This window comes from Hesperophylax consimilis, chromosome 30 (genome assembly GCF_061612785.1).
Source record: "Hesperophylax consimilis isolate HC1 chromosome 30, BYU_Hcon_1.0, whole genome shotgun sequence".
Lineage (NCBI taxonomy): Eukaryota > Metazoa > Arthropoda > Insecta > Trichoptera > Limnephilidae > Hesperophylax > Hesperophylax consimilis.
This window is the reverse complement of record NC_142865.1, coordinates 15,061,957-15,088,355: the sequence shown is the minus strand read 5'-3', so window position 1 is coordinate 15,088,355 and position 26,399 is coordinate 15,061,957. Positions and strand designations below refer to the sequence as shown.

The window sequence follows — 26,399 nt, the reverse complement described above, 5'->3', positions numbered from 1 at the left end:
TTATCATATTATTAATATTTAATTTTTAAAAATATGGTATAATTTCATATAATTTAATAATAATAATATTTTAATATAATTAAAATTTGTAGCGCGCGGAATATTACTGCCAATACACCATCTCTCTCTCCCCATATGGCATTGTCCCTGTCTTGCTGCACGCAGGCGACGAGATTACTTGTTGAAAACACTATCATTATCGATTTGCTTGATAATATTATCATTATTTTAAATTAATAAACAACTACACTCGGCCTTAATAAATAAACAACAAAATACTCGCAATAGGTAGAAATCTCGGCTAACTTATCAAATATTTAACCAATATTCATAGGTTCAAGTCAAGTATCGAATAGTAAACTCTGACCGTATAAATAAATAAACTGTAAATCTAAAATATACGTTATCCTATGAATAAGTTATCAAGAGGTTGATGATATACCCTCTGAACCAGACCAGTTGTTTCATAGATCTTGAATAATTCATCAAATTTTAATGACGATATTGATACCCCGCCACGCGTTTCTGTAGTTCAGTCTGTCTGTGCAAATAGAGAAACAATAGTACAATTGAGTCGTGTAATTTCTATACCCGCTATATCAACTTTCATTGATTTGGAGAAAACCGCAAAAAACTGTCACATTTCTAGCGTACATGAGTAATTGCATTACAATTTTTTATATAATGAATTGGAGTAATAAAATTTCGAAAAGTATTTATTTTTATATATATGTCTAGCAATAATTATGTAATCTCGATAAATAAAATGGATAAAGCGGATTTTGATACTCACTTCGGGATTTTGAAAGTCAACTGAGCCGACATGGCGGGTTTAGAAACACACGCATAGATCATTTTGACACACGAGCGTGGCGTCAGAGCGGCGGCCATATTGTATTTTGGCAAAATAACTGCTTGTGATTGGTTGAATCCGATATAGCGGGTTTTGATAGTAACTTTCTGTATGATATAGCGGATTTGGTTTCTCACTCGCAGTTTTAACATGGTTTTTGGTCGTGATAAGAAGGGTTTTGAAACTCAATTTTAGGCTCCTCTTGTTGCTCGCAAAAATGTGAACAAGATGTCATACTCAGATCATTTTGTCAAAAAATCAGATATAGCGGGTATAGAAATTATAGGATTCAATTGTCCAACAAATCTTTAAAAAAAAGCATGTTTTTACCTTTTATATGTGACATCTATATAGTATAGGTATATAGAAACATAGGCGTATTCGAATGCAAGGTTGTGTCAAAATTTCAAAGCAATCGGTGAAGATATTCTGATGATTTAAAATTTTGAATAAACGAATATTTACATTTGTGTCAGGTTTCCAGTGCGACGTCGCTGGCTTAACTCTCTGCAAGCTAAGTCCTCTATCACTGCACAAGCAACACTTTCCCACCGTAATGATGGCAGTAGGTGAATTTATTATATTGTCAGATAATGACGCAAATGTGAATGGTATAACACGGCACGATGAAGTGAATCAGATTTTTTAGTCGGGCCATGTCAAGAGTCAGAATAATAGAAGAGTATGTATGAGACGATGTATGAATGTGAATGAGGCCAGGAGTGTGTGCCAAGATCGAGTTGTTTGGCGGTCCGTCCTCTCTGCCTGCATGATGGTTAGTTAGTCCAATCAGCTACATCATCAGCTGTAGGCAGAGTGATAGAACCTATGCGCAAGCCAAATACTAAGTTTGGTGATCGCACTTTTCGGAGTATCTGGGCCGAAGGCTTGGAATAAACTCCCTCCAGAACTAAGATCCATAACAAGTCCAACAGAATTCAGGTCTAAACTAAAACCTTACCTTTTTAAGCTGTCGTACCCTTAAATTAAATATACCATTCCTAAGAGAAAGTCCAATTATATTCAATTTTCCAATTATGTCCTAAATCCTGTATCTAAATTTCGCTAATAAACATTTAGATAATGTTAATTAAGTGTTAATCTCAAGTGACCTATCAGGTAAGTATTGTACTGTATATTTTCTCCATAAATAGTTAAGTAATGTATTATAAGTTTATACAGCGCCCTTGAGGTGATTTTGCACAATAACGGCGCTATACAAGTCATCCAATTTTTTTTTTAAACTTCCGATTTAGTTGTCCGGGTTAAGTCTTCCCCAAAGGAAAAACTTAACCCTTCCACTCACTTTTCCACAAATGATCAGCTAGTCAATCAACACTATGTAAGTGCATTATATAAGTAAAATAAATACAAAACAATACAAGAACAACAACACGTCAAATCACCAGATATCAAATGGGAAAAAAAATTCACCGTCTCCAGATATTTTCATATCAGAGGGTTCGGCTCGGTAGAACTTCTAACAGGGCCTATAAATCCTACTGATCCCTCAACATAAATATTTAAAAAATCTTTTGTTATCCTACATGTATTCAAAATGACCGACTTTTGCATCTTTATATATAAATTTTTTGATAGATCTAATACGCCTAAATTTTTAATTAGAGAGCTAGGTATAATGCCAGTAGCCGAAATAACGAATGGTAATATTTTTATAGTCTGAGAATGCCAAATTCTTTTTATTTCATTTCCTAAATCTTATTTTTTCACTAACAGATTTTTGAATATTACAGGAATTTGGAATAGCAACATCAATGATATAAGTTATTTTTTTAATTTTGTCATGTAAAACTATATCGGGTCTATTATGACTAATCGCTCGGTCTGTTAGTATAGTTTTATCATAATATATTTTATAAAATTCGTTTTCTAAAAATGAATTTGGTTCGTATTCATAATATGGTACTACATTACGGCAGTCAATCAAGTTATGTTTAATTACCAAATTTTGGTGAATTATTTTTAAAACTTGATTGTGCCTAAATGTATACTCGGACGGTGCTAATATAGAACATCCCGATATAATATGTTCTATAGTTTCCGGAAAAGCCAAACATTTTCTACACAAATCATCAATTTGATTTGTATCTTTGATTATATGCTTTCTATAATTTTTAGTATTAATGACTCTATCCTGAATTGCAAGCATAAATCCTTCTATTTCTGCGCTCAACTCTCCAATACTCAACCATTTGTTTGACTTAATTTTGTCAACATACGTTTGGTTGAGATAATTGAAGTGTTTTGCGTGTAAAATTTTATTTGACCAGGAATCTAATAATTCCTGGTTGGGATTTATAAAAATGTTGGCATTCTCATCGTATAAATTTAAAGGTGTAATATTTCTATCTGCCTTGCAAATTATTTTGTGCATTTCTGAGCTATGAGCTTTCCTATGGAAAAAGGTTCTTAGCATTTCTACCTGATTATGTTTTAAAGAAGTTATTTTGACTATACCTCTACCTCCTAAATTTCTAGGTAAATTAACTCGTTCTATAGCTGAATTTGGATGATGGCAATTAAACTTTGTTAGCGTAGTTCTAATTAATCTTTCTAAGTTATCTAAATCTGTATTAGACCATTTAATTATGCCAAATGAGTACGTTAATAGAGGTATTGCCCAAGTATTTATTGCTTTTACTAAATTTTTAGCAGATAGATTGCATTTTAAAATTTTCCTTATCCTAGTTTGAAATTTAATCCTAATATCATTTTTAATACTACTATGGTCTAATCTATTTGATTGTGGGTATCCTAAATACTTATAAACCTCATCCCTTTTCATACTAGTAATTTGGAAATTTCTAAATATACTCTCGTCCCCATCTATAATTTTGCCTTTCTCTATATGGATCGTTCTACATTTATCTAAACCAAATGTCATTTTGATATCATCTGAAAAGTTTTTAACTACCTCGATCATTTTCTCTAAATTTTGTTCAGAATTCGAAAATAATTTTATATCATCCATAAATAATAAATGCGAAATTGTACTACTCTCCCTTGTATTACCCTTAACTTTTATTCCAAACTTGCTTTGAACTTATTATTATTATTATTAGTCAGTCAGATAATTCATAACCCAGAATGTTTGTCTTTCTTTTTGGACACTATTCTATAGTGAAAATGATGACGATAGAAGAAAAAAATGTTATTTGTTCGCATATTACGATAACTTCTATTGATAAGAAAATTCTTAGAAAAAAAATATTGCATTTTATATGTAAGTATGTAATTCCAAGAATAGATTGTTGTGATTATTTCTAACTAGCTGACGAGTATCCGGAGTTGCTTGACTTTTCTCTACTTTCAATAAATATAATATCCATGTACTATACAGGGTGTATCGGCACGTACCCGACAAACTTTAACCAGCTTTTCCTTAGCACATTTGGAGTAAAAAATTTTATGGACACTTTGCTGTCCGGTAACATTTTTTTTCAATTAAAAACAAAAAATTATAAAAAAATCCACACTTCGTCACTGTCATTGGCATTGTTTCTCGTGTTCAACAGCTGTTATTAGCAAGTGTGTCAAAAAGCGTCTTCGCTCTTAACGACACTTAAAACTATATTTTTCATTCTGAAGGGATTGTTTAAGCATCTTTTCTTGCTCAGGTTTCTACAAAAAACTTCAAAAATTCTTGGCAATTCATATTGTAATTAACTCCCTTCAATTAACTGCCTTCACCATGTCCACTGACAAGCAGTTTCGTTCGTCTGTCCACAAATTTCCCATTAAAGAAAAGACGCGTTCAACCAAAGCATTGCTTATAGAGATTGAAATTTTTTTTCCAATTATTTTTGGCAGTTCGGTGAAGGTTGAGGTGACTTTGAATAACTGAACCCATCGTAAATCAACAGGCAATGTTGAATCACTAGATTGTACGAACTGAGGAAATACTTGGTTTAATTTTCGGGTCTCGTCATAAAGTTTATCTTCGTCGAAATTTTTCAAACCAAGTGATTCGAGAGCTTCCACGGTATCTTCGTAACTCACTGCACTTGTTAGATCGAATTTGGAAAAGATTTTGAACACAGAATCCTCAAAATCATAATTTTTCTGTATGTATTCAAGAGTTCTCCTGTAAACCTCATTGGCTTCTTTTTTTAATTGATCCTGATCAGAAGGCCTCAAAAACTTTATGTTTTTCATTATTTTGGCACCGTAAAATTCATTGTGCATTCACTCAGTCAGTCAGTCACGCGCTCTGGGCCGTGATGGTCGTCTGGTTCGCTGCCACCGCCCGGTCTGACCCGTAGATTTCAATGTTAAACCCATAGCCCGGACATGCACCATGCAAACCCGTAGAATCCGGGTCAAACCCGGAGAGGTGGTAACCCTAATTATATATATATATTTATTTATTTTATTGATACATGATTTAGAGAGTACATGTGGTTTTTTGTTATATTTCACCCTCCATGCTAGGGATGACCCTGTGTTCTCTCTCTCTCTGGTTTCAATCCTGGGATTGGTTTGCAGCAATTTCATCTAATCTCCTCTTCCATTCTTCCCTGTCTTGTGCGGCTCTTTTGACTTGTGCATATGATGAGCAGCGCACGTCCACCAGCAGGTCCTCCAGGTACTCTCGGCGTGGGCGTCCCCTAGAGTTGGTACCCTGTGTTATGGCGGGTGAATTTTACATTTTGCGGACATAGAATCTATACATTACTATAATATAAAATAGAGAAATAAGAAAAATTATGTATAGCAGGTTTGGGTTGCAAGAAGAGGATGGATAAGCTAGAGAATTATAAGAAGATGAAAATTTTTAAAAATTATTATTGAATAGATCACACTGATTAATTATGTACATACTATACCGCTAAGTTAGGAAATAAAGATATATTATGTTTTGTCTGAAAGATGATTAAATTGATAGAGTGTAGAATGAATGGGTATTGTAGTTGTAATGTATTCCGTGTGTAAGGATCCATTTTGTAATTTGTTTTTTAAAGGAATGGGGTTGACTCACGGTTTTTAGGTTTTCAGGGAAAAGGTTAAAGATTTTAGGAGCTAGGAAGAAAAATTGTCTTTGAGCTGACGTGGTATGTAGTGTATACAAACCTCCCGGAAGAAATTCTCTAAATGATAGTGAAAACCTTATCAAATTCCGTTGCATAGTTTTGAAGAACTAAGCGCACGAAAAAACAGACGCAGATAGCGACTCTATTTTATATTATTTAGAGATTAGAAGTTAAATCAAGGGCAGGCAAATCTGATAGATAAAATAATTTATATATTTTTTGATTAAAAATCCAGAAGTCGAAGGTTCAAACTACAGCGTGCGCAAATAATTTTTAAAAATGTATGTGAATACTGCACAAGAGCCACAACTGCTCACAACCGTCTGGAGCCAGTGAGGCTATGGCATCCCCAATTAGGGTATGTTATGAGGCTGAAGGTAGTGAGGAAGGGAAGGAGATGGGAAAGAGGAAGGTGGGGAAGTATCTGGCTATTCACCTCCGGTCACCAAATATAGCTAAAGCCATTTCAAGCAATGTTTTTATTCTGAATGGTGGTCTTACACCAAGGCAATATACTGACTGTATCTTCCAAACTGGAACGTGCTGGAAGAGTACTATTTATTATTTTAAATGAATAAATTGTGAAATAACACAAATTCATCAAATAAAATTTTCTTGCGCACGCCGGCATTTGATACCGCGACCTTCGAATTGCTGGTCGAGAGCCTTGACCCTCGTCCACAGTGGCCATATTCATATATTGCGTTATTTCACATTTAACTAACATAAAATAATGTAGTATTATTATTAACGGCAGGTTTTCTCAGTCAAAACGTAATTTCATTAATTTACATTAATTTTAAACGTAATTTGATATGGCTTTAGCCATGTTCGGAGACCAAATCTGAATAGTCAGGCACTTCCAAACCTTCCTCTTCTTCGTCTCCTTCCCTTCCCCGCTTCCTTCAGCCTCAAAACTTACCCCAACTTGGGGATACCATGGCCCCGCTAACTCCCAGCACGTAAAAATGTAATTATTATTGTGTCTGATGAACTGTGAGAGACTAGTTGAATACACAATCTGCACATTCATAGATGGCACTAGTTTAGTTAACAGTTATCCTTTAAAAGGTTCCATGATAACTCCTCAAAATGACAATTCAACACACCTATAAAAAGTGCTATAAAATTATGAAAAGTGATGAAACAAAAACTAGTGTAGGGTAAATTATAGGGATTTTACATCTCCCGAAAATAATAACAACATTACTTTTACCCACATTCATGTGAGGCTGGTATCACTGTGAACCTGCATGCGACACCTAGCGTGGCAAATAATTTATTCTCTCTCCAGCGGTTTAGCCCTAAATCTTCTCTAACGCACGCAATCTGTTTTGTTCATATAATTATTGTAACGTGAGTTTTGTTAAAATAAAAACTAAATTGAAAATATCAAAATTCTCTTTTTTACACACCGAGAGTAATCACGCAACCTTGGATTCTGCGGATTGGAGAACCCCAGAATCATTCAGCCAACAACCTATTTAAATTGACGATAATCACAATTCTCCAAACTAGGTTAAATAGTTAAATTTGTATCCTATTTAACCTAGTTTTTGTTTCATCACTTTTCATAATTCCTAAAAATGATAACCCCTCAAAATGACAATTCAACACACCCATTATGTATAAAACAAAAACTAGGTTAAATAGGTTAGGGTCAGTGGGTCAACAGTGAACCACACTTTTTTCCGAGTTGACCTGGGCCACCAAAATTTAACGTAGAACTGTCAAATAAATGTTGTTGTCTTCAGTATTTATTTGGCTTTCTATGTGCATAAACTCATTTTCGCAGAAATTACTGTTAATTATATATAATGATTTATATAAAAAATGACTTTTTGGTTCACTGTGTACAATGCTGGTACACAGTGAACCGCAGGCATGGTACACAGTGAGCCGAAGAAGGACACAGTGAACCATCATATTAATTCTCCTGAAAATTATATTAATAATCCTCGCAATAAAACAAATAAATTAAGAAAATAATCAGGGCTTTATTCATAAACATAATTTATACAATATGAAAAACCCATAACTAAAAAAAAGTAGCAAGATAAGAAAATAACTACAAATTACAAAACATGAAAACTCGCAGAGCTATAAAAAAATAAGTAACGTAATTTTTTTACCTTTAGAGCAAAATATTTAGCGAATGTTTATAGCAAAGGTAACATCAAACTTATAAAATGACTGCTGCTGCTTCTTAGTGCTTCCAGATACAATTGGTTTTGGGAGAATATATTTAATGTCATGCTCTTTTACATATGATAAGTCAGGAACATTGGGTAGAGAAAATTGAAGAGAAAATTGTTCTGGACCTCTTGTCTGTAGTCTAAGAAAACTGATGAAGTATTCAAGGGAATCATTCCTTGTTTCAAGAACTTTCCCAACATAATAAATTCTTGTTTTTTTCGTGTCAAACACTACCACAACAAATTCTCCTTCGCCGGGGGATCTCTCTAACGGTTCCATCATCATTTCTTCTGTCAGGTCTATCTCATCATTCTCCATCCAATTCATGTCAATGCTTGAATCTTGAATGGAGATTTCTGTTTCACCATCTGAACTGGATGCTAAAACGGCACGAATAATTTTTTTTATTTTTGGCATCCTTCCTCTTTTTGGCAGCTGATCGCTGTTGATTGATTTCGATTTTTTCAGGCGTATCTGTAGCAATCAAACTACGACCTAGTTGTCTAGGCTTTCTCATATTTTCCGAGGGCCTGCCTTCATTGAATCGCGGAATTGTTCAGGACCAATAAAAGAAACAGACTCTGCTCTTGAAAGCCCAGAGGGTCCAGCTATTGAAAGGTCTTCGAAGTCTGCTGGTGATGTATCTTTTTCAATAACTAAGTTTGATGGTCGACCATCTGGTAATGTCTGGACAGAAACTGGGCGATCTGTCACTGTGCTCGGTAAAAAGTCATCATCCGTAAATATATTTCTGTCGAATGGATAAATTCCGGTTTTTTTAAAAGCATGCATAATATTTATTTGCGTCATGGCTCGTGGGAATGCATATCCCACCATTTCTCCAATCTCGTAGATAGTCAGTGGAATACCAGGATTTCTCAGCAGCCATGAATCTATTGCACTATTGTAGTAAGCTTTGAAGGGGCCAAGAAAACCAACGTCCAAAGGCTGGAGCTTAGCAGACGTGTGCGGGTGTAATGTGATAATCGTTACTCCAGATGCTTTTGCCAGATCCAACGCCTCAATAGATAAATGAGATTCGTGATTATCAAATATCAAAATACTTGGATGCTGGGGTAAACTGCCAGAATGCTTGATGAAATGCTTTATCACCTCTACAAACAGGTCACTATTCATCCAACCTGTGGAAGTAGCCAGCCCCAATGTTCCAGGTAGTGTACCTTTGATCTTTTTCGGTAAGAAGTTTTTTCTTGGGAATACCATAACAGGTGGCAAGGCTTGTCCACTTGCACTGATAATGCCACACGTAGTGACAAGTGTGCCCTTTTCACCACTCGTCACTTTTCCAAGATTTTTTTTTCCTTTTGGACCAAGAACTTTAACCGGTTTTTGTACGTTAGTGGTAGCAGTCTCGTCCAAGTTGAATATCCTGGTTCCATCAGCAAAAGCAGCAGGATTCCGCATTAACGTTCTTTCCAGATTATCAAAAAACGTATCCACATTTGGTCTATTGAAAACGGTAGCTCTAGCCAAACTACAGGCTTCAGGTTTAGATCTCTAGGAGAGATAGATCTTGATGTCGTTGGCGGAAGCCACGAAGCCAGTCGACGCCACCTAATTTGTTGGCATGCCAAGATGCCGGCACTTTTATGCCGTTCACGTTGGCCATCTGATAAGCTAATTTTCGGGATTCGTAGATTGAAAGTCCATAAAACAAAGAGGCACATTTCTTGATATACGCCTTTAGGGTCCGTTCTTGATCTTCGCTAAATATTCGATTAACGTCGTAATGTGGAACTAATCTTATGGGCTGCTCCGAAGTCTTCGACTTGAGCCAGTAGCGCCGAAAAGTTGGGTACGGGATGCCAGCAGCTTCTGCAGATTTGTGAAGACTATCCCCTTCTTTCATCATCTCCAAACCTTTTTTCATCTCTTTCTCCGTGTGTTTACCGATTTTCCTTGCATCTTTCTGCTTACGACCCATTCTGTTGACCAAAGAAAATACTTAAGTTGATCTAATTCTATGAATCCATATTATTTCAGAAGCCATGTACACAGTGAACCAGATACAGTGTACACAGTGAACCAGTTCACTGTGTCCCACATAACTCTGGTTCAGTGTGTACCATGATGCCATGTTGAATTAACTAGCCAATATTTCTAAAACCTATAAGATATTGAAAATTGCTAGTAATAGGTAACAATTAAAACAAAATACTTAATTTGAAAGCAGTAAAAAATCTCGCCTTGGCAACAAAATAATAAGGTAATGAAACAAAAACACTTACGTGCAAATGATGTTGTGCTTTGCAAAAATCAGATATTAGCTTCTAAAACGTCTTGTCGCCTTTGCACACTGGAGCACACTAAATCAAATCTTGTCTGTTCCTGAGACGGCACTGCAAGTGCCAGCTTAACACTAACACACTTACAGTTATTGCTGTAGAGGTGGTGGTTCACTGTGTCCTGCTGGTTCACTGTTAACCCACTGACCCTACATATAAAACTATTTAACCTGGTTTTTGTTTCATCACTTTTCATAACTTTATAGCACTTTTTATAGATGTGTTGAAATGTCATTTTGATGAGTTTTCCGGTCACCCCTTTAAAATATTAAGACTAATTATTTGTTTGCGCATTACGGTCAATACGGAATATTTATTTGCGTAGCTATTGTAACTTATTTTTTTCCCGTGTTACGTCCTTTCATACATAAATAAACAGTGGACTCCTGCCTTTGTCTGTTGATTTGTATGCCTTTCTTGAAAAAATTGCGTTTGCATAGTGCAAACAATTAATTCAATATTTGAAAAGGTATTTTTCCGAAAATAATTAAATATCTATGCAGATTACGAATTATTTTAAGTATATCCCTAAGCCATGGTTAGCGACCAATTTCATTGTCTTTTTCAACCTTACAACGTTCCCCTAACTATGAAAGAATATGTGAAGGCTTTTTAATGAACTTAATTATATTCTTTCTTATAATGTTAATATACTTTCATTTAGAACTGCTTGTTTCCTAAATAAAATCTTAAAAAATTATGACTGGGAAATTGAAGGGTTTTTCAACACTCGAGCGAAGTGAAACCCTTTTTTGTTTTTAATGAATTTTACAACTTATAATGAATTTTATGACTTTTAATTAATTTTATAACTTTTAATGAATTTCGTGACTTTTAATTTATTTTTTGACTTTTAAAGAATTTTGCAATTTATAGTGAACTTTATGGCTTTAAATTAATTTTATGACTTTTAATGAATATTATGACTTTTAATTAATTTTGTAACTTTTAATGAATTTTACAACTTATAATGAATTTTATGACTTTTAATTAATTTTATAACTTTTAATGAATTTTGTGACTTTTAATTAATTTTTTGACTTTTAATGAATTTTATAACTTTTAATTAATTTTACAACATAATGAATTTTGCAACTTTTAGTGAGTTTACAACTTTTAATTAAGATTTACAACTCTTAATGTGTTCATTTGCAGATCTTCAAGAGCCAATGCAGCGAGGAGCTGGTCTCCGCACAGGAGGACATCTGCCAGGAGTTCCCTCGCGAGGGCTGGGCCGAGCAGGATCCACGCCTCATCCTCAGTGCGGTGCAGCGGTGCGCAAAGAAGGCCATCGAGCAGTTACAGGAACACGGTAAGTTGATTATGTATCCAGATCTTTGTTAGCCAGTACAGCAAAGAGCTGGTCTAAGGACATCTGCCAGGAGTTCCCTCGAGAGGCTTAACAGAATTATATAAGATTAGAGACTGATTCAATCTCTCCTTGAAAGGACTAAAATTTTATCAATTTCCCTCCATTAGAAGAAGAGCTGAAACAATCGATAACAAATTTAACCCCTAGAGCCCTCTATATTTTGCAATGTATTTCTCTTAAGGCGATGCACTACGTCGTGTAATATTTTAAATTGAGCCGCTATCAATAATAACCCTTACGTAGATGGCGATAAGGCTTAAATTCCCGCTTAACACCATCCGCCTGTTTTGATTTATGGAAGAAAAAAACATGGCCAAAAAGTGCCTTTTATTTTATTTTGTGGATGTTCAGGCAAAAATATTTTTTTTTTTTCCATCATTTTATAAATAACTTAATTTGCCACATTATACAATAAAATTATAACCGAAAATGGGTTCGTAAGTAGGAGATTTTGAACTTTAAAGCTGTTTTCATAGGCCTTATACATTATTTTTTTCTGGGCTTACAAAAAGATTTATCTAAAAAATAATCGATTATTTCAAAGGCCAAGATGTATTCTACTCGCAGTATTTAATTAAAGCATCTGAAACATTTCTAGGCGACCAAATTTTCAAACCAAAAACACATAATTTTGCATTACTACGTATGGCATCGCCTTAAGCTTACTGTCAAAATGCAGATTTCGCGGAAAATATTTTTGCATTAAATTTGCTGTTTTTGAAAGCAGATGGAAACACTTTCAGATTTTAGTATTTTTCCTTCTTTAGCCAACGTTTTGGACAGCATTACAGTTTCCATCATCAGGGTAAATACATAAATTGTCGTAAAGTGTTTGTTCAGGATCTCAACTTCACTCTCCTGACAGAGCAATCCGGCGTGGTGAGTCACCAGATTCCAAGGAAGTATGACTGGAGTAACTCTTCAATAAAAACTCCAGCTCTCGAATATTGGTCTTTATTTAACAATAAAAAAGACCCGTAGGGCAGCTCATGTAAGGTGAGCCAAATATTGCTATCTCTCTCCGCGGTTTTATAAACCACATGTAAGTGAAAACCTGGCAGCTCTGCCGTTTTGCCAAAACGACCCGCCCAAGACGGATGGTAACAAGAGAAGAACGATTAAAATCCGTGGCAATATGAAATTGCCCCGGCAATCGCTAACACAAAAATAAATGTTGCCACACCCATAGGGTGACAAGCACCAATATTAATATTTCAGTACCTGAAATCTTAACAGTGTTTGATTACGTGTTTGCTCACATTAGTCCTTTTAGGGTATTTCAGTATAGTACGCGCAACTCATGCATTAAAAAACACTTCCATCACACATCTGCCCTGATGATAGACACTGTAACGCTATCCGAAACGTTGTCTAAAGAAGAAGAAAGTGCAACACGGAATAGTAACTCAAAAATTAATCATGACAATACTCTTGGCCTTGAAAATCTCTGATAATGTATTGTTGACTGAGCGCATCGAAGTTCAGCTTTAATCCAACTATTTCGTTTGTCTGTAAATTTTTTTGTACGTTCGGTTTCCGTTTCAAGGAGGTGACAAGATTATTTTTTGAAATATAAAATCGTCATTTTTACTTTCTTGTTCGCATTTTTTCGATATTATGAACCTACGTAAAGAAATTTTGAAAAAAAAAATTAGATAGTGACGTTACTTTGGGTGTATTGTAAAATAATTCCTTATTTGTAATTTTAAAAAAAATTACAAAAAATATATTATGGTTTATAATTAAGTAGGTAGGTATTTACAATTTTTTTGGTTTTGATTTATTAAATACTAGCTAACGTGTACCCAAAGTTGCTCAACTTTTGTCTTCTTTCAATAAATATAATACCCATTTATTATATATATATATGTATATAAACCTTCCGGAAGAAATTCTCTAAATGATAGTGAAAACCCTATCAAACTCTGTTGCGTAGTTTAGAAGAAATAAGCGCACAAACAGACAGACGCGGAAAGTAACTTTGTTTTATACTACGGGTTTTCCAATAAGAGGTGTTATTTTGATATTCAATCGTAAAAGATCAATGGTTTTGTGGCTTATGTGGCACGTAGCGCCATCTTGTTGAAAGTAAACGTTGTCCAGATCAATACCATCCAATTCCGGCCATAAAAAATCATTAATCATCTCTCGATAGCGCAATCCATTCACCGTAACTGTTGCTCCAGCCTCATTTTCGAAAAATTAAAGTCCAATGACTCCGCCGGACCATAAACCGCACGAGAGGCTTTTCAACAATAACTCTTGGGTTTTTCGAGCCCCAGATGCGACAATTTTGCTTGTTGACGAAGCCACCGAGGTGGAAATGGGCCTCATCACTCAAGATGATTTGCATTTGATTCACTCAAGTGAATTTTAATAATTTCAATGCGTTGTTAAAGCGTGTATCGTTCCATTTTTATTAATGGCGTAGTTTCTACTTGTCAAATGTCAAAAAATGACAGCTTCAAAAGTAACATCTACCGAAATAGCGGGCTATTCAAAATAACACCTCTTATTAGAAAACCCTGTATTTAGAGAAGACAATATTTGCTTTTGGATGCTGAAAGAACAACTACATAGTCCTCATTTAATTCCTGGGTTCAAGTTTCAATTGCGACTATTGCCTGATATATATTATATTATTGTGGTTAAATGTATATTTTCTTGTTTTAGGCTATTCGAAGAATGACATAGTAACCCTGGGGGTGACTAATCAGAGAGAAACAACCATAGTCTGGGACAAGCTGTCTGGAGAACCTCTCTACAATGCTGTCTGTAAGAAATAAACACTGTTTTTCTATTGTTTATTGAAATTGCTGGTAATTTGATCAGTGCTGTTTTTTTCCACATTTCAAACAACATTTAAATTCTGACTGATATGTTAAATTTTCACCAGCGAGATATACTCAGAATATCTCCCATAGCTGGCTTTGAATCACAAGGCTATGCAGATGATCGTTTGATTTTCATGTTTTGTTCTCCGGACGAAAAAGACGTCCTTAAAACGAGGTGATTAGCCTCATTAACACAATCTCAAGTTAGATGTCTGTCAATAAACTTAAACTAAATCCGACAAAGACAGAATTTATGTGGATAGCTTCCCCTGGAAGGCAAGCTCTCCTTGACTTCAGTCCAATCCGTATTCAGGATACAGATATAATCCCTTCTGCAGAAATAAAATTTCTGGGTTTCACTATGGACAATATTCTTCAATAATTCTCTTGAATCCCAAATTTCAAAAGCTGTGAGTTCTGGTTTTTTCCATCTAAGGCAGATAAAATCAATCAGGAGATGCCTTCCCTCTGATGGAGCAAAGTCACTCATAAATTCGTTTGTCGTCTTACGTATGGACAATTCCAATAGTGCATATGCCGGCCTACCTCAGAAACAAATCAATAGAATCCAGTCAGTTTTAATGCTGCGGCGAGAATGATTTTTGTTGAATCTAAGTATTGCCGTATAACCCCACTTCTAAGGGATCGCCTTCACTGGCTTCGATGCCCTGAAAGAATAGAGTTTAAGATCTGCTTAATGACCTTCAAAGCATTGCAAGGAATGGCGCCAGCCTATATATCGGAACTATGTATCCGACAAAACTTAAGCAATAGAAAGCTTTCTCTAAGGTCAGCAGATCTAGATGTTAGTAATCGTCTAATCGAACTTTCTAGGTCAAATCGAGCCGTTTACTATGATCGCTCTTTTAGTGTAACAGGCCCGCTCATCTGGAATAGACTTCCCTCAGCTCTTACTAATCAACAGAATTTGGCTGAATTTAAACGGGCTTTAAAAACAAAATTATTTAAAAAATCTTACCATTCATAAATTTTAACTTCTTTTCAATATTTTATAATAAGCCATATTCTAAAACTTCCGGTAATTGTTTGGTTTCGGTTGTCTCCTTATTGTACCTTTTTAAAGTGCACAAACTGCCTCCTGTTTTATATTATGTTTTAGTTTTAATATTCTTGTTTGGTCCTGTTCTGCTGTTATTGTTATTCTAAGTTTTGTATCACTTTGTATAAGCAGTGTATTTAGTGTTATAATATTAGATCTGTATTGGGTAAGGCGCACTGTAGGAATAATTTTAAAAACCATTAATACTGAATTACCATTTTTTAAGTTTGTTATACGAGTAGTTAAGCGCACTTGAAGTAAAATGACACATAAACTGCGCTATATAAATGTCATGTTATTATTATTATTATTCTGAACTGGACAAGAGAAGACCATGGAGGGAAAACAACAGTTCCAGACATAGAGATATACAATTAGAGGCGCTATTGCATATTAATATCTCGTTGAAACGTGTTCCACTATTAGAACGCAATAAGCGCTGCGGTAATTTTACTTAGGGTGTTAGAGGTCAATTGGAGGAAAAAAAGTGGAACCTATTTTTTCGCTTTATTTCTCATCTAAATATAATACATCAATGGTTCGAGGTTAGAATGTTTCCTGCCAAATTGTTCCCAGTAAAAATATGCCTTGCCAAAATCATCCTAACCTAACCTAATTTATTTATTTGTTATTTTTTATTTCATTTCACTGTTGTGCTAGTACTAAACTGGGAAAAAAATTGTATTTCAACTTTTCTATTCTTCTTCCAGCCTGGAACGACAACCGTACCAGCCAAATCTGTGAAGACCTCAGTTCCTGCGGTCCAGCCCTTTCCCTCGCCAGTGGACTGCCTGTATCTCCTTATTTCAGCGGCCCCAAACTACGTTGGCTTCAAGCCAACGTTCGTTCGGTTCGGAGAGCGCTAGCTGATGATCGATGCTTGTTCGGAACTGTGGACACTTGGCTTATCTGGGTGAGGCATATTCTAAAGCAAAAATTAACGTTATTTCAAGCTGCAATTTTGATGTATGGTAGTGAGACATGGAACTGTAGAGGAAGGACAGAAGCAGACATTGTCGGTTGAATAATTTTGAAGCTGTTTTTTTTTAGATATTTTCAGTAACAGAGAAATATTTATTTATTTTTTTATAATATTGATTACATTTTTGATTCTGACTGTCCAACTAGGAAGGATTCCCGTTTCAGGACAGTCAAATTTACAGGTTTCATGTTATCCTAGACGAATACAGGATTTAAGACTAGCTAAAATAAGTATGTTAAAATGAAGATGCATAAAAAGATACATAAAAAAGATACATAGAGGCTTTCGTGATTTCAAATTACATTTTTTAGTATTATTTCGGAATCAGTCCTGCCTAGATCCAACAACCATTTTGTCACTCTTGGACCGAAGGATGACAATTCACACAGTTTCAGCTGAGAGGGGATTTTATTATATATTTTAGAACCGAGATATGAAAATATTTTTTGATAAGCCGCTCTGTTGCTTGTTGGAACGGAAAGGTCATTCCTTCCCTTACTTCTGGTTTGATGTTTGTGTTCGGCTGTTTTCATTTTGTTTTTATTTTTATGAAGATGGATTACAATTTTTTTTTATATAGCACTGTGCATCCGTACCCTGTTTGTGGAGGATTTCTACAAACACTGCCGTATGGTGTACGTCCGTACTTTGTTTGTGGAGGATTTCTACAAACACTTCCATACGGTGTGCATCCGTACTCTGTTTGTCGAGGATTTCTACAAACACTGCCTTATGGTGTACGTCCGTACTTTGTTTGCTGAGAATTTCTACAATCACTGCCATATGGTGTACGTCCGTACTTTGTTTGTTGAGGATTTCTACAAACACTGCCGTATGGTGTATGTCTGAACTCTGTTTGTGGAGGATTTCTACAAACACTGCCGAACGTTGTACTTCTGTACCCTTTTTCACAAAGTTTTTTACAGACGTACACAGTAAGGCCATAAGGTCCTAAAGGTTGAGGAAAGGGTTAAATTTGTTAATGTGAGTCTTGAAGAGGTACAGATTAAATGAGGGAAGAAAAATGGATGTCGTACATTTTTGTCTTTTCTTATATTGTATTTTGTCTTCTTCTGCAGAATTTAACTGGAGGACCGAAAGGAGGTCTTCACATTACAGATGTGACAAATGCTTCCAGAACCCAACTTATGAATTTAGAAACTCTAAATTGGGATCCTGCCTTGCTAAGGTAAACTACAATCAATTTTTATCAACAGTTCAAATCTGAGCCAGTAGGAAGTGGGGAGGGACAGGAGATAGGGGGAAGGATGTGTGGCAGGGGGGTATGTGTGTGTATGAGAGCTATGTGTGTGTATGAGAGCTATGTGTGTGTATGAGAGCTATACTTATTTGTAATTTACGGTGGCTGCCCGAACCGTAAATTGTGTTCAGGAGATGGGAGATTGAAATGAGTTTCTGCACAATTAATTTAATTTATTCGAGAGAACGAATATTACAATTTTACAGAACGCGGAGACGGTGGCAGAAAGAGTAGAGAGAGTGGCGGTAGGATCGAAGGTTGAAACAGGAATGGAGATTTCTCTTCTCGTGCTCGCTTGCGTCTAGCGGCGGATTAATTCGCGTTAGTATTGCCACATGTGGGAGGAAATAAAGTAGTCCCACAGATGGTTGGGAAGTACCTGGCTATTCAGAGAAGCCTATTTTTAAACATTGACTCTACACAAAAGGCACCAATAATTTTTTAATAGTTGGAAACACAGACATAAGAATATATAGACTAGAAATTAAAGGTGAGGGGTAAAATCAACTGTTGAAGAACGAAGGGGGTAAAGCTGACTGTGATTCGTCAATAAATCAATCTGACAGTATATAGGCATCTCGCATTTTAATATCACCATTTAGTTCTTAAAAGTAAAATCTGTTTTTGAATGAATAGACATTTTTACATGGGAGCGCAAATTACTCGCCACGTTATGAACAAATTTGCGAAGTCCAAATTCGGCAAAAAAAATTTCTTCTATTTTCAGAGTCGAATATTTTGTTTACGTATTTAGTTAAGACACTTTTATAAGTGTTCATAATTTACTTCCCAGTAACAACGATGCGCACACTTGAGAATCGCTACATTCGACCAGATGTATCTCGATGTAATAGTATATGTTTCTACAACTGATTCATATTATACGATGTGAATAAGCTTAAAATGATGCTTACATATGGAATGTAATACGACAATTGGGTTTATTCTCTTTTTCACATCTATTTTTACAAGTTTTCATATCACAAGCCACTATTTTGCCGTGTTATTTCATAAAATGCCTCGACCATAGCTCGACGCTAGTTCGAACAAGAATGATACGCGAGCCCAGCCGGCTCCAATGGAACCGGTATGGGGAGTGGGGAATAATACGCTTTTAATCACTTAGGGCAGGTCTACTAATATTCATATGTCTATGGTTGGAAAGGTTTTTTTTTGTAAAGAGAGGAAGTTCTGGGAAGGAAAAATGTATGAAAGCTGGTTAGAAATCTGGGGTCTATGGGTCTAAGAGTGTCGGACGTTTGAACCCATCCCTCCCACTTCAGTGCAACGCGATGGGTTGAGGGAGTCTGGCTGGAGAGGTAGAAGGTAAACAATCCTCACCCCATGAACCCGGGCACCCCTGCTAAGTCACCAATGTAGCGAATCACTCGGGGTGACCTATGGCATAGGTTTGTTATCCAATATTGAAAATTATCCAATTAATGCAATTTGATTCTGAACGGTGGCCTTTTACAAGGGCTATACTTATACTTACAGGACCTTACTAATAAATATGTTTTAAATTTTACACAACTGTTAAACCACCATTAATAAATGGTTAGGCAGTAAATATCTACCTGCTGACAATTGTGTTTTGTTGTAATTTCAGGTTATTCAGAATCAACTACAAAATTCTACCAGAAATCAGATCTAGTGCAGAAGTGTATGGAAAAGTTTGCGATGGGTCCGTTTTGGATGGAATACCTATTTCTGGGGTAATTATATTTTATGAAAAATAATTATATTGAAATGTTGTTTTCAAGTACATTTGGTCCTTCGAGCCGGACTTCGAGCCACAGACGTTGCATTAATAGCTTCGCTATTACTGACCCAGAGGATCAAAAATGGATGCCATGCAAGACAACATTTGCCGCTTGCTTTTAATTAGCTTTGTTACGGGTTCCACCGTATATTGCCAATAATCTTGCTGATTATTCCAAGAAACACCTAATATCTTCTTGTATTCTTGATGAATCCTCTGGTCCTCTTGTTCCTGGATGCTGGTTCCTGATATGGTTTCGACGCGATTCTGTCGATTGATTTTTCTTTAAAAATCGCGCACTCCGATTGTATTTTGCTATCCGGCTCGACGGATCACTTTGATAAAACACTTTGTAGAAGTTGAAATTACACCGATTTATTGTTGTTTTTTCCAAAGTTTATATTGCTACCGATTTTATATTGGAACTTAAATAACATAATCTCGCTGCCTTTAAAGAAGGTGTAAACTAGCGCCATCTATATTCTAAATCAGTTACTCTATATTAATTATAATGGTTTGAAACTCGGAGCAAATTCCAACAACATTTTTAGAAGAATTTTGTGATGAATGTTTATTTGATGTTTATCTAGTGTAATGGACGACTCACTTAACGACCAAATACAACTAGTTGGTTTTGCAATTAGCGCACCGCACCCATTGTTCAATTTGACAGCCACGTTTCTGGTCTGACGCCCCAAATTACTTGAATAAAACTCTTGACTCGGTCCGTTTGATAGATTCCCCTGTCTTTAGAGCACTGGCGTCAGGCAGGAATGCTGTCCTTATTCTATTGGTATTTACTGGTATTAATGAACAATGCACTGAGGAACTAGCTTCATTGAAATACGCCAAACTCGCAACCAATGTTAGTACTCAGTTGATGTTTGTCAAATGAGAACGGGTTGTTTCAATGACCTGCTGGTATCTGGTAAGATTCATTTTCACTCCTTTTTCTCCGCAAATCCTCAAAGATGACAGGCGCCTAGAGAAATTATGTTCCTCAGGGCTTCCTGTGTGTCTATAAAAGAAAAGCTTAATCATTTATATATTCTGAAAAGTGATTGAAAAAACAAATTATTATAGAACTAGCTGTACCTCGCCACGTGTTGCTATGGCTCAGTCTGTCTATGCAGATCGAGAAATAATAGGGTATGTTGCTTTTACGTCGTGTAGCATGTTTTTTCCTGGTACAGGTTACATTTTTATAATACAGGTATATAAGAACACAAGCGTATTCGAATTCAACGTTGAGCCAAAATTTCAAAGCAATCTGTGAAGAACTCTCGGAGATTTAAGATTTTGAACAAACATTTACATTTTTATCTATATAAAAGAAAGAGTCCTTTTTTGCTACAAATAATTACATCATTTTAAAAACATTAAAACATGAAATTTCATTTCATTTTTAAAACATAAATAAGGATCTTACTAATAAACGCTCTCTTAACACTACACAACTGACAAACAACCATTAATGTATCATTAATGGCCGTTTATCAGCCGTGCAATATCCAAAACCAAAACCCATCAGCAAGGGGTTAAAAATATATAAAAGCAGATTATATACAGGGTTTTCCAATAAGAGGTGTTATTTTGATATTCAATCGTAAAAGATCAATGGTTTCGTCGCTTGTGTGGCATGTAGCACCGTCTTGTTGAAAGTAAACGTTGTCCAAATCAATACCATCCAATTCCAGCCATAAAAAATCATTAATCATCTCTTGATAGCGCAATCCATTCACCGTAACTGTTGCTCCAGCCTCATTTTCGAAAAAGTAAGGTTCAATGACTCCGCCGAACCATAAACCGCACCAAACAGTCACACGTTGAGGATAGAGAGGCTTTTCAACAATAACACTTGGGTTTTCCGAGCCCAAGATGCGACAATTTTGCTTGTTGACGAAGCCACCGAGGTGGAAATGGGCCTTATCATTCAAGATGATTTGCATTTGATTCACTCAAGTGAATTTTAATAATTTCAATGCGTTGTTGAAGCGTGTATCGTTCCATTTTTATTAATGGCGTATTTTCTACTTGTCAAATGTCAAAAAATGACAGCTTCAAATGTAACATCTACCGAAATAGCGGGCTATTTAAAATAACACCTCTTATTGGAAAACCCTGTACTAGCAGCAACAAAGCTTACCGTCTAAATTCTGCTTCGTTGATGTCAAATATATCAATACTCGAATTGATTCTATTTAACAGCAAGACAGCTCTCCCCACCGGCATGACTATTGTCAAGTTAGTTCTGCAGGCCGGGAGATAGAACAGTCTATGCTGTCGGTGACGGAGATAACCATCGGGAACATAGAAATGAATACTCTCCATTATAGTTGAATTTTCGAACCATCCACGAATTAGTCTGAAGAAATTTGATGCAATACATTCCTTATTGTGACTCCTATCAAGAGTGCCCTTGTCCGTAGTCAGTCTAAAGAAACAAAACACCCAACAGACAGGGAACTATGTCACCAGCCGGTTGGTCAGCTTTTTGAGGCGGTAGAGGAAGGGATTTATTAATGTGGCACTTAAAGAGGTCCGAAGTATCTGAAGGAGGAAAAATAGAGAACGGGTGTTCCGCTCGCGACCGTCGAGTTTCACGCACGTGCACCGGTGCAACGGGGATCAATGCTGCTAGCTCCTTAGAGCAGGTTCCATTAAAATACATCTAGAACAGATTCAGCATGCCCACATTGTATCTGTGCTTTAGAGATGGCAATCGGTCTGTTAACAATGGATTTTCAATCAGACGGACCACCCTCCTTTGCGCAGAATCATATATGTTTGTCAATTTTTAAGCAGTGGCTTTAGCCCAGAGATGGTTCCCAAATTCAATTGTTGAACGCTAGCAGCTGTTCATTATTGAACCCATAAATGGTTCATTTGAAGCACACCCAAGAGAAGGTCTGGGGATCTATGCAGAGGCGGCTCTAGGGATTCAGTCGTGGTAGGTCATTTGAAAAAAATGTGTGACTAATCTTTATTTGATATTGTGAAAAATGCCCATATATTATTAACTATATCAATTTGTTATAGAGTTTTAGAGTCGCGGACTCTAAATAAATATTATGTTAATATAATAAATTGGAAATAAATACACAATCCATGTACTTACGGCAAATTATTTTTAAGATATTAAGTTTTAATGTAGTTGTCCACAACATTAAAATAAATAAAATCAGTGTTTGATTCTATTTGACAATGATTTTTTACGTTTTTTGTTTTGTTTCATTCTAAATCGATAACAACATAAATAATTATTCTAATCCTTTCCCGAACTATGCAATTGAAAAACAACCATTGTTCCACACACTACAAGCGTGTAAAATGAAAAAACGACATTTGTTTATGTCACCATCTCTGTAAAACATATAATATTCACCGTGTTGTCTCCCCCACGGTCATGACCTAAGCGTCCCTAAACTTTCTTCGGAAGCTAATTTTTACTTCGACGAAAAATATAGTGCCATCTCGTTTATTCTATGGCGCGCGTAGGGACAGAAGATGCCAAATTGGACATTCTTTAAATTGACCCAGCGAATCGTGTGGACTTGTGAATGAAAGCTTCTATTAGAGACAACAGATGTCACTGCTAGTCACTCGCCGCCGCCGCTGTTTCGCGTTACATTTTAAATGTTTTGATGCACATAATTGATTATTATATTTATTATTGTTGTCTTATAATTTTGGGGGGTCAAACACCAATTGACCTAAGGGAAGAACCGCCACTGGATCTATGTATAGTAGCCATACTCCCTCAGAAATTTCTGTATTTCTAATATCGACATCACTGTCAAAAGTGTATACAAATAATGCACTAACATCCACAATTTTTGGCATCAGCGTTGTGTATATTAATGAATGATTTATTGTATGTAATAATTTCAGATATTGGGCAACCAGCAATCAGCTCTCATGGGTCATATGTGTCTTAAAGAAGGACAAGCTAAAAATACCTATAGATCAGGATGCTTCCTACTGTACAATACGGGCACCAAGGTAAAACTAACATCAGATTATACATAGAATCATTGGCATTAAAAATAAATCACCATTTTAAAGATTATTATAGTAAAACCCTTCTGCCAGAGGGATACGCAAGTATCTGATAGTCAATTTGTGTACTCACATCGCAAATAACTTGTCACACACAGTCTGAACACGTCGCTACTAAAATGACAAGGTCCACGTTGACACCAATCCATTGTTGAATTCTCTAAATGTTTCTAAACCTCACTCACAATCAAACAGTTGCTGTAGCTGTCATTTTTATATCCTGTCATTCTTTATTGAATGTTTTGTTCCTAGCATTGTTGTGTGACTCAGTTGTGGGAACAACCTCGGCCGGCTGGTCGCGGAATACTAGGGTCGCTGACGAGTTACAAAATGTGGGCAACATGTGCCTGTGTACAAATCTCCGTGCAGATGTGTGACGGTAGTCACCAAGATATTTGAATCGTCGATCATCGTTTACTTGTGTATCCCTGTGGAAGAGGGACCTAAAACTCACTAATGTCATTAGTATTATTATAATTAGCAGATTATTTCGACTAAGTAAAAGATAAAATAGGGAAAATTAACGAATGTTTTCAATAAAGCAGGATTTTGATTTATTTGTATTTGTATTACAGATAGTGCACTCGTCTCATGGTCTGGTGACAACAGTGGCTTACAAATTGGGAAAAAATGCTCCTGCAGTTTATGCTTTGGAAGGTAAATTTATTACCCTGTACAAACTGTTATCTTTTTGTCCGTGCCGGGTTTCAAAGTCGCTACCTCGGGATCAAGAGCCGAGGAGCTAACGCCTCTGTCATGGAACTGACTGTATGTAAGTGGCACGTTTCTGTTCAAGGTTCGGTGGCAGTGGCGGGCGGTGCTCTGAAGTGGATGCGCGACCGACTCCGCATCGTGAAGGACGTAGGAGAGAGTCTGGAGGAGGCGGCCAGCGCCGCACCCACCACCGGTGATGTTTACTTTGTGCCCGCCTTCAACGGCCTTTACGCGCCCTACTGGAGGAAAGATGCCAGAGGGTAATATCTTATTCTATTCATTGTTCATCTCTCCGCTCTTCTTCTTTTCTATTTCTTCTTCCTCTTTTGGAGGAGTGGTTATCATCGCCAGTTTAAATGGATTGTTGGCTAAATGATTCTGCGGTTCTCCAAATCCGCAGAATCCGAGGTTGCGTGATTACTTTCAGTGATACCAGCCTCACAAGAATGTGGGTAAAAATAATATTATAGTTATTTTCGGGAGATGCAAACTCCCTATAATTTACCCTACAATATGTTCTCTTTCTCTCTTATATATACTCTCCTCTCTCTTTTGTCCTCTCCCCTCTCCTCTCTTCCTCTCTCTAATTTTCTTCCATAATAATAATAATATTTGGCTAATTTATATAGCGTCATTTTCGTGAAAGATCACCTCAAGGAAGCTGTACAAATATATTTATTAAATAATAAATACTTAAACTTCTGACTTACATCTAAGACTTATATCGAGTGACTTACGACTAAGGCCTGTAACTTTTTTTTTTTTTTTATATTAACTCCACACAGGAGGCCCTGTTGAAAATAATTTCCCTCAGGGCCTATGTCATCTTTGGGGATGCTGTGTGGAGGGTCTTTTTGTGGAGAGGAAGGAGTGAACATGGGTCTTGAAGAGTCCCAAGTTGTAGGAGGGAGGAAACACAGAGGCCGGCAGTTCGTTCCACAGCCGAGCTGTTGAACCTAAGAACGAATCGTAGAAGCGACCCGTTCTCATGTGACAAATGTCAACCGTGTACAAATGTTGGGCGCGCGTTTGGCGTGTATCCCGACTACGCACCGGTGCCGAAGGAATCAATGACGCTAGTTCCTCAGAGCATCTTCCATTGTAATACCGTTAGAACAAGGACAGCATACCTACCTGACGCCTGTGCTCTAAAGATTGCAGTCCGTTTGTTAAGATTGGGGAATCTATCAAACGGACCGCCCGTTTCTGCACAGAGTCAAGGGTTTTTTCAGGTATTTAGGGGCTCCGGACCAGAGATGGCTGCCAAATTCGACAGTAGGGCGCACTTGCGATTTGTACAGGGTGAGCAGTTGTGTACTATTAAAGTATCTGCAGGCCCTGTACAGTACGCCCAGCTTCTGAGAGGCCAACTTTACTCTAGCTTCGATGGAGCCCCCGTACCTGAGCTGGTCACTTATAGTTACACCAAGCATATCAATGGAAGGCCTGTTCGGAAGATTGCTTCCGTTGAAGGAGACTAGATTATCATTTGGATCCTAACTACTATCTCAATGACATATATATTTACATATGTAGAAACTTACAACTAACATACTTAAATTTAAAAATACTTCGATACATACTCTTTGTAATTTTACTAGCGTCAGAAGAAGTAGGAAGTTCTATAATATTAGGGTGTTTCATAATTTTAGAACATGGGTGCAAAATGCCTTTGCGGGAAGTGTTGTCAGTTTAAGACTTATTTAAAATAACATAATCATATTGTTTACAGAATCATTTGCGGTCTGACGGCTTTCACAACCAAAAACCACCTCATCAGAGCTGCCCTAGAAGCCATTTGCTTCCAAACAAGGTAAAATCCATTTATATTTTTCAAAATAATAACTTCATTGGTGTCTCTGTGTAACTCCAGTTCAATGACCTCTATTACTGGAATTTGCTTAACGATTCAGAGAAGCAATGAAGTAGGTACTAAAATTACACAGGCC

At 36.4% G+C, this 26,399-nt stretch overlaps 1 protein-coding gene across 3 annotated transcripts in view; it reads left to right on the top strand.

Moving 5' to 3' along the window:
* Gk2 (Glycerol kinase 2) overlaps positions 1–26,399 on the top strand; it is a 124,435-nt gene that overhangs the window by 86,129 nt on the left and 11,907 nt on the right. For all 3 annotated transcript variants that reach the window (XM_089649651.1, XM_089649650.1, XM_089649652.1), the window contains 9 exons: positions 11,562–11,718; positions 14,452–14,553; positions 16,383–16,585; positions 17,734–17,843; positions 19,525–19,630; positions 23,569–23,679; positions 24,312–24,393; positions 24,533–24,710; positions 26,183–26,263. In XM_089649651.1, coding sequence (XP_089505777.1) covers positions 11,562–11,718; positions 14,452–14,553; positions 16,383–16,585; positions 17,734–17,843; positions 19,525–19,630; positions 23,569–23,679; positions 24,312–24,393; positions 24,533–24,710; positions 26,183–26,263 — 1,130 coding nt within the window. The remainder of the gene's footprint in view (positions 1–11,561; positions 11,719–14,451; positions 14,554–16,382; positions 16,586–17,733; positions 17,844–19,524; positions 19,631–23,568; positions 23,680–24,311; positions 24,394–24,532; positions 24,711–26,182; positions 26,264–26,399) is intronic.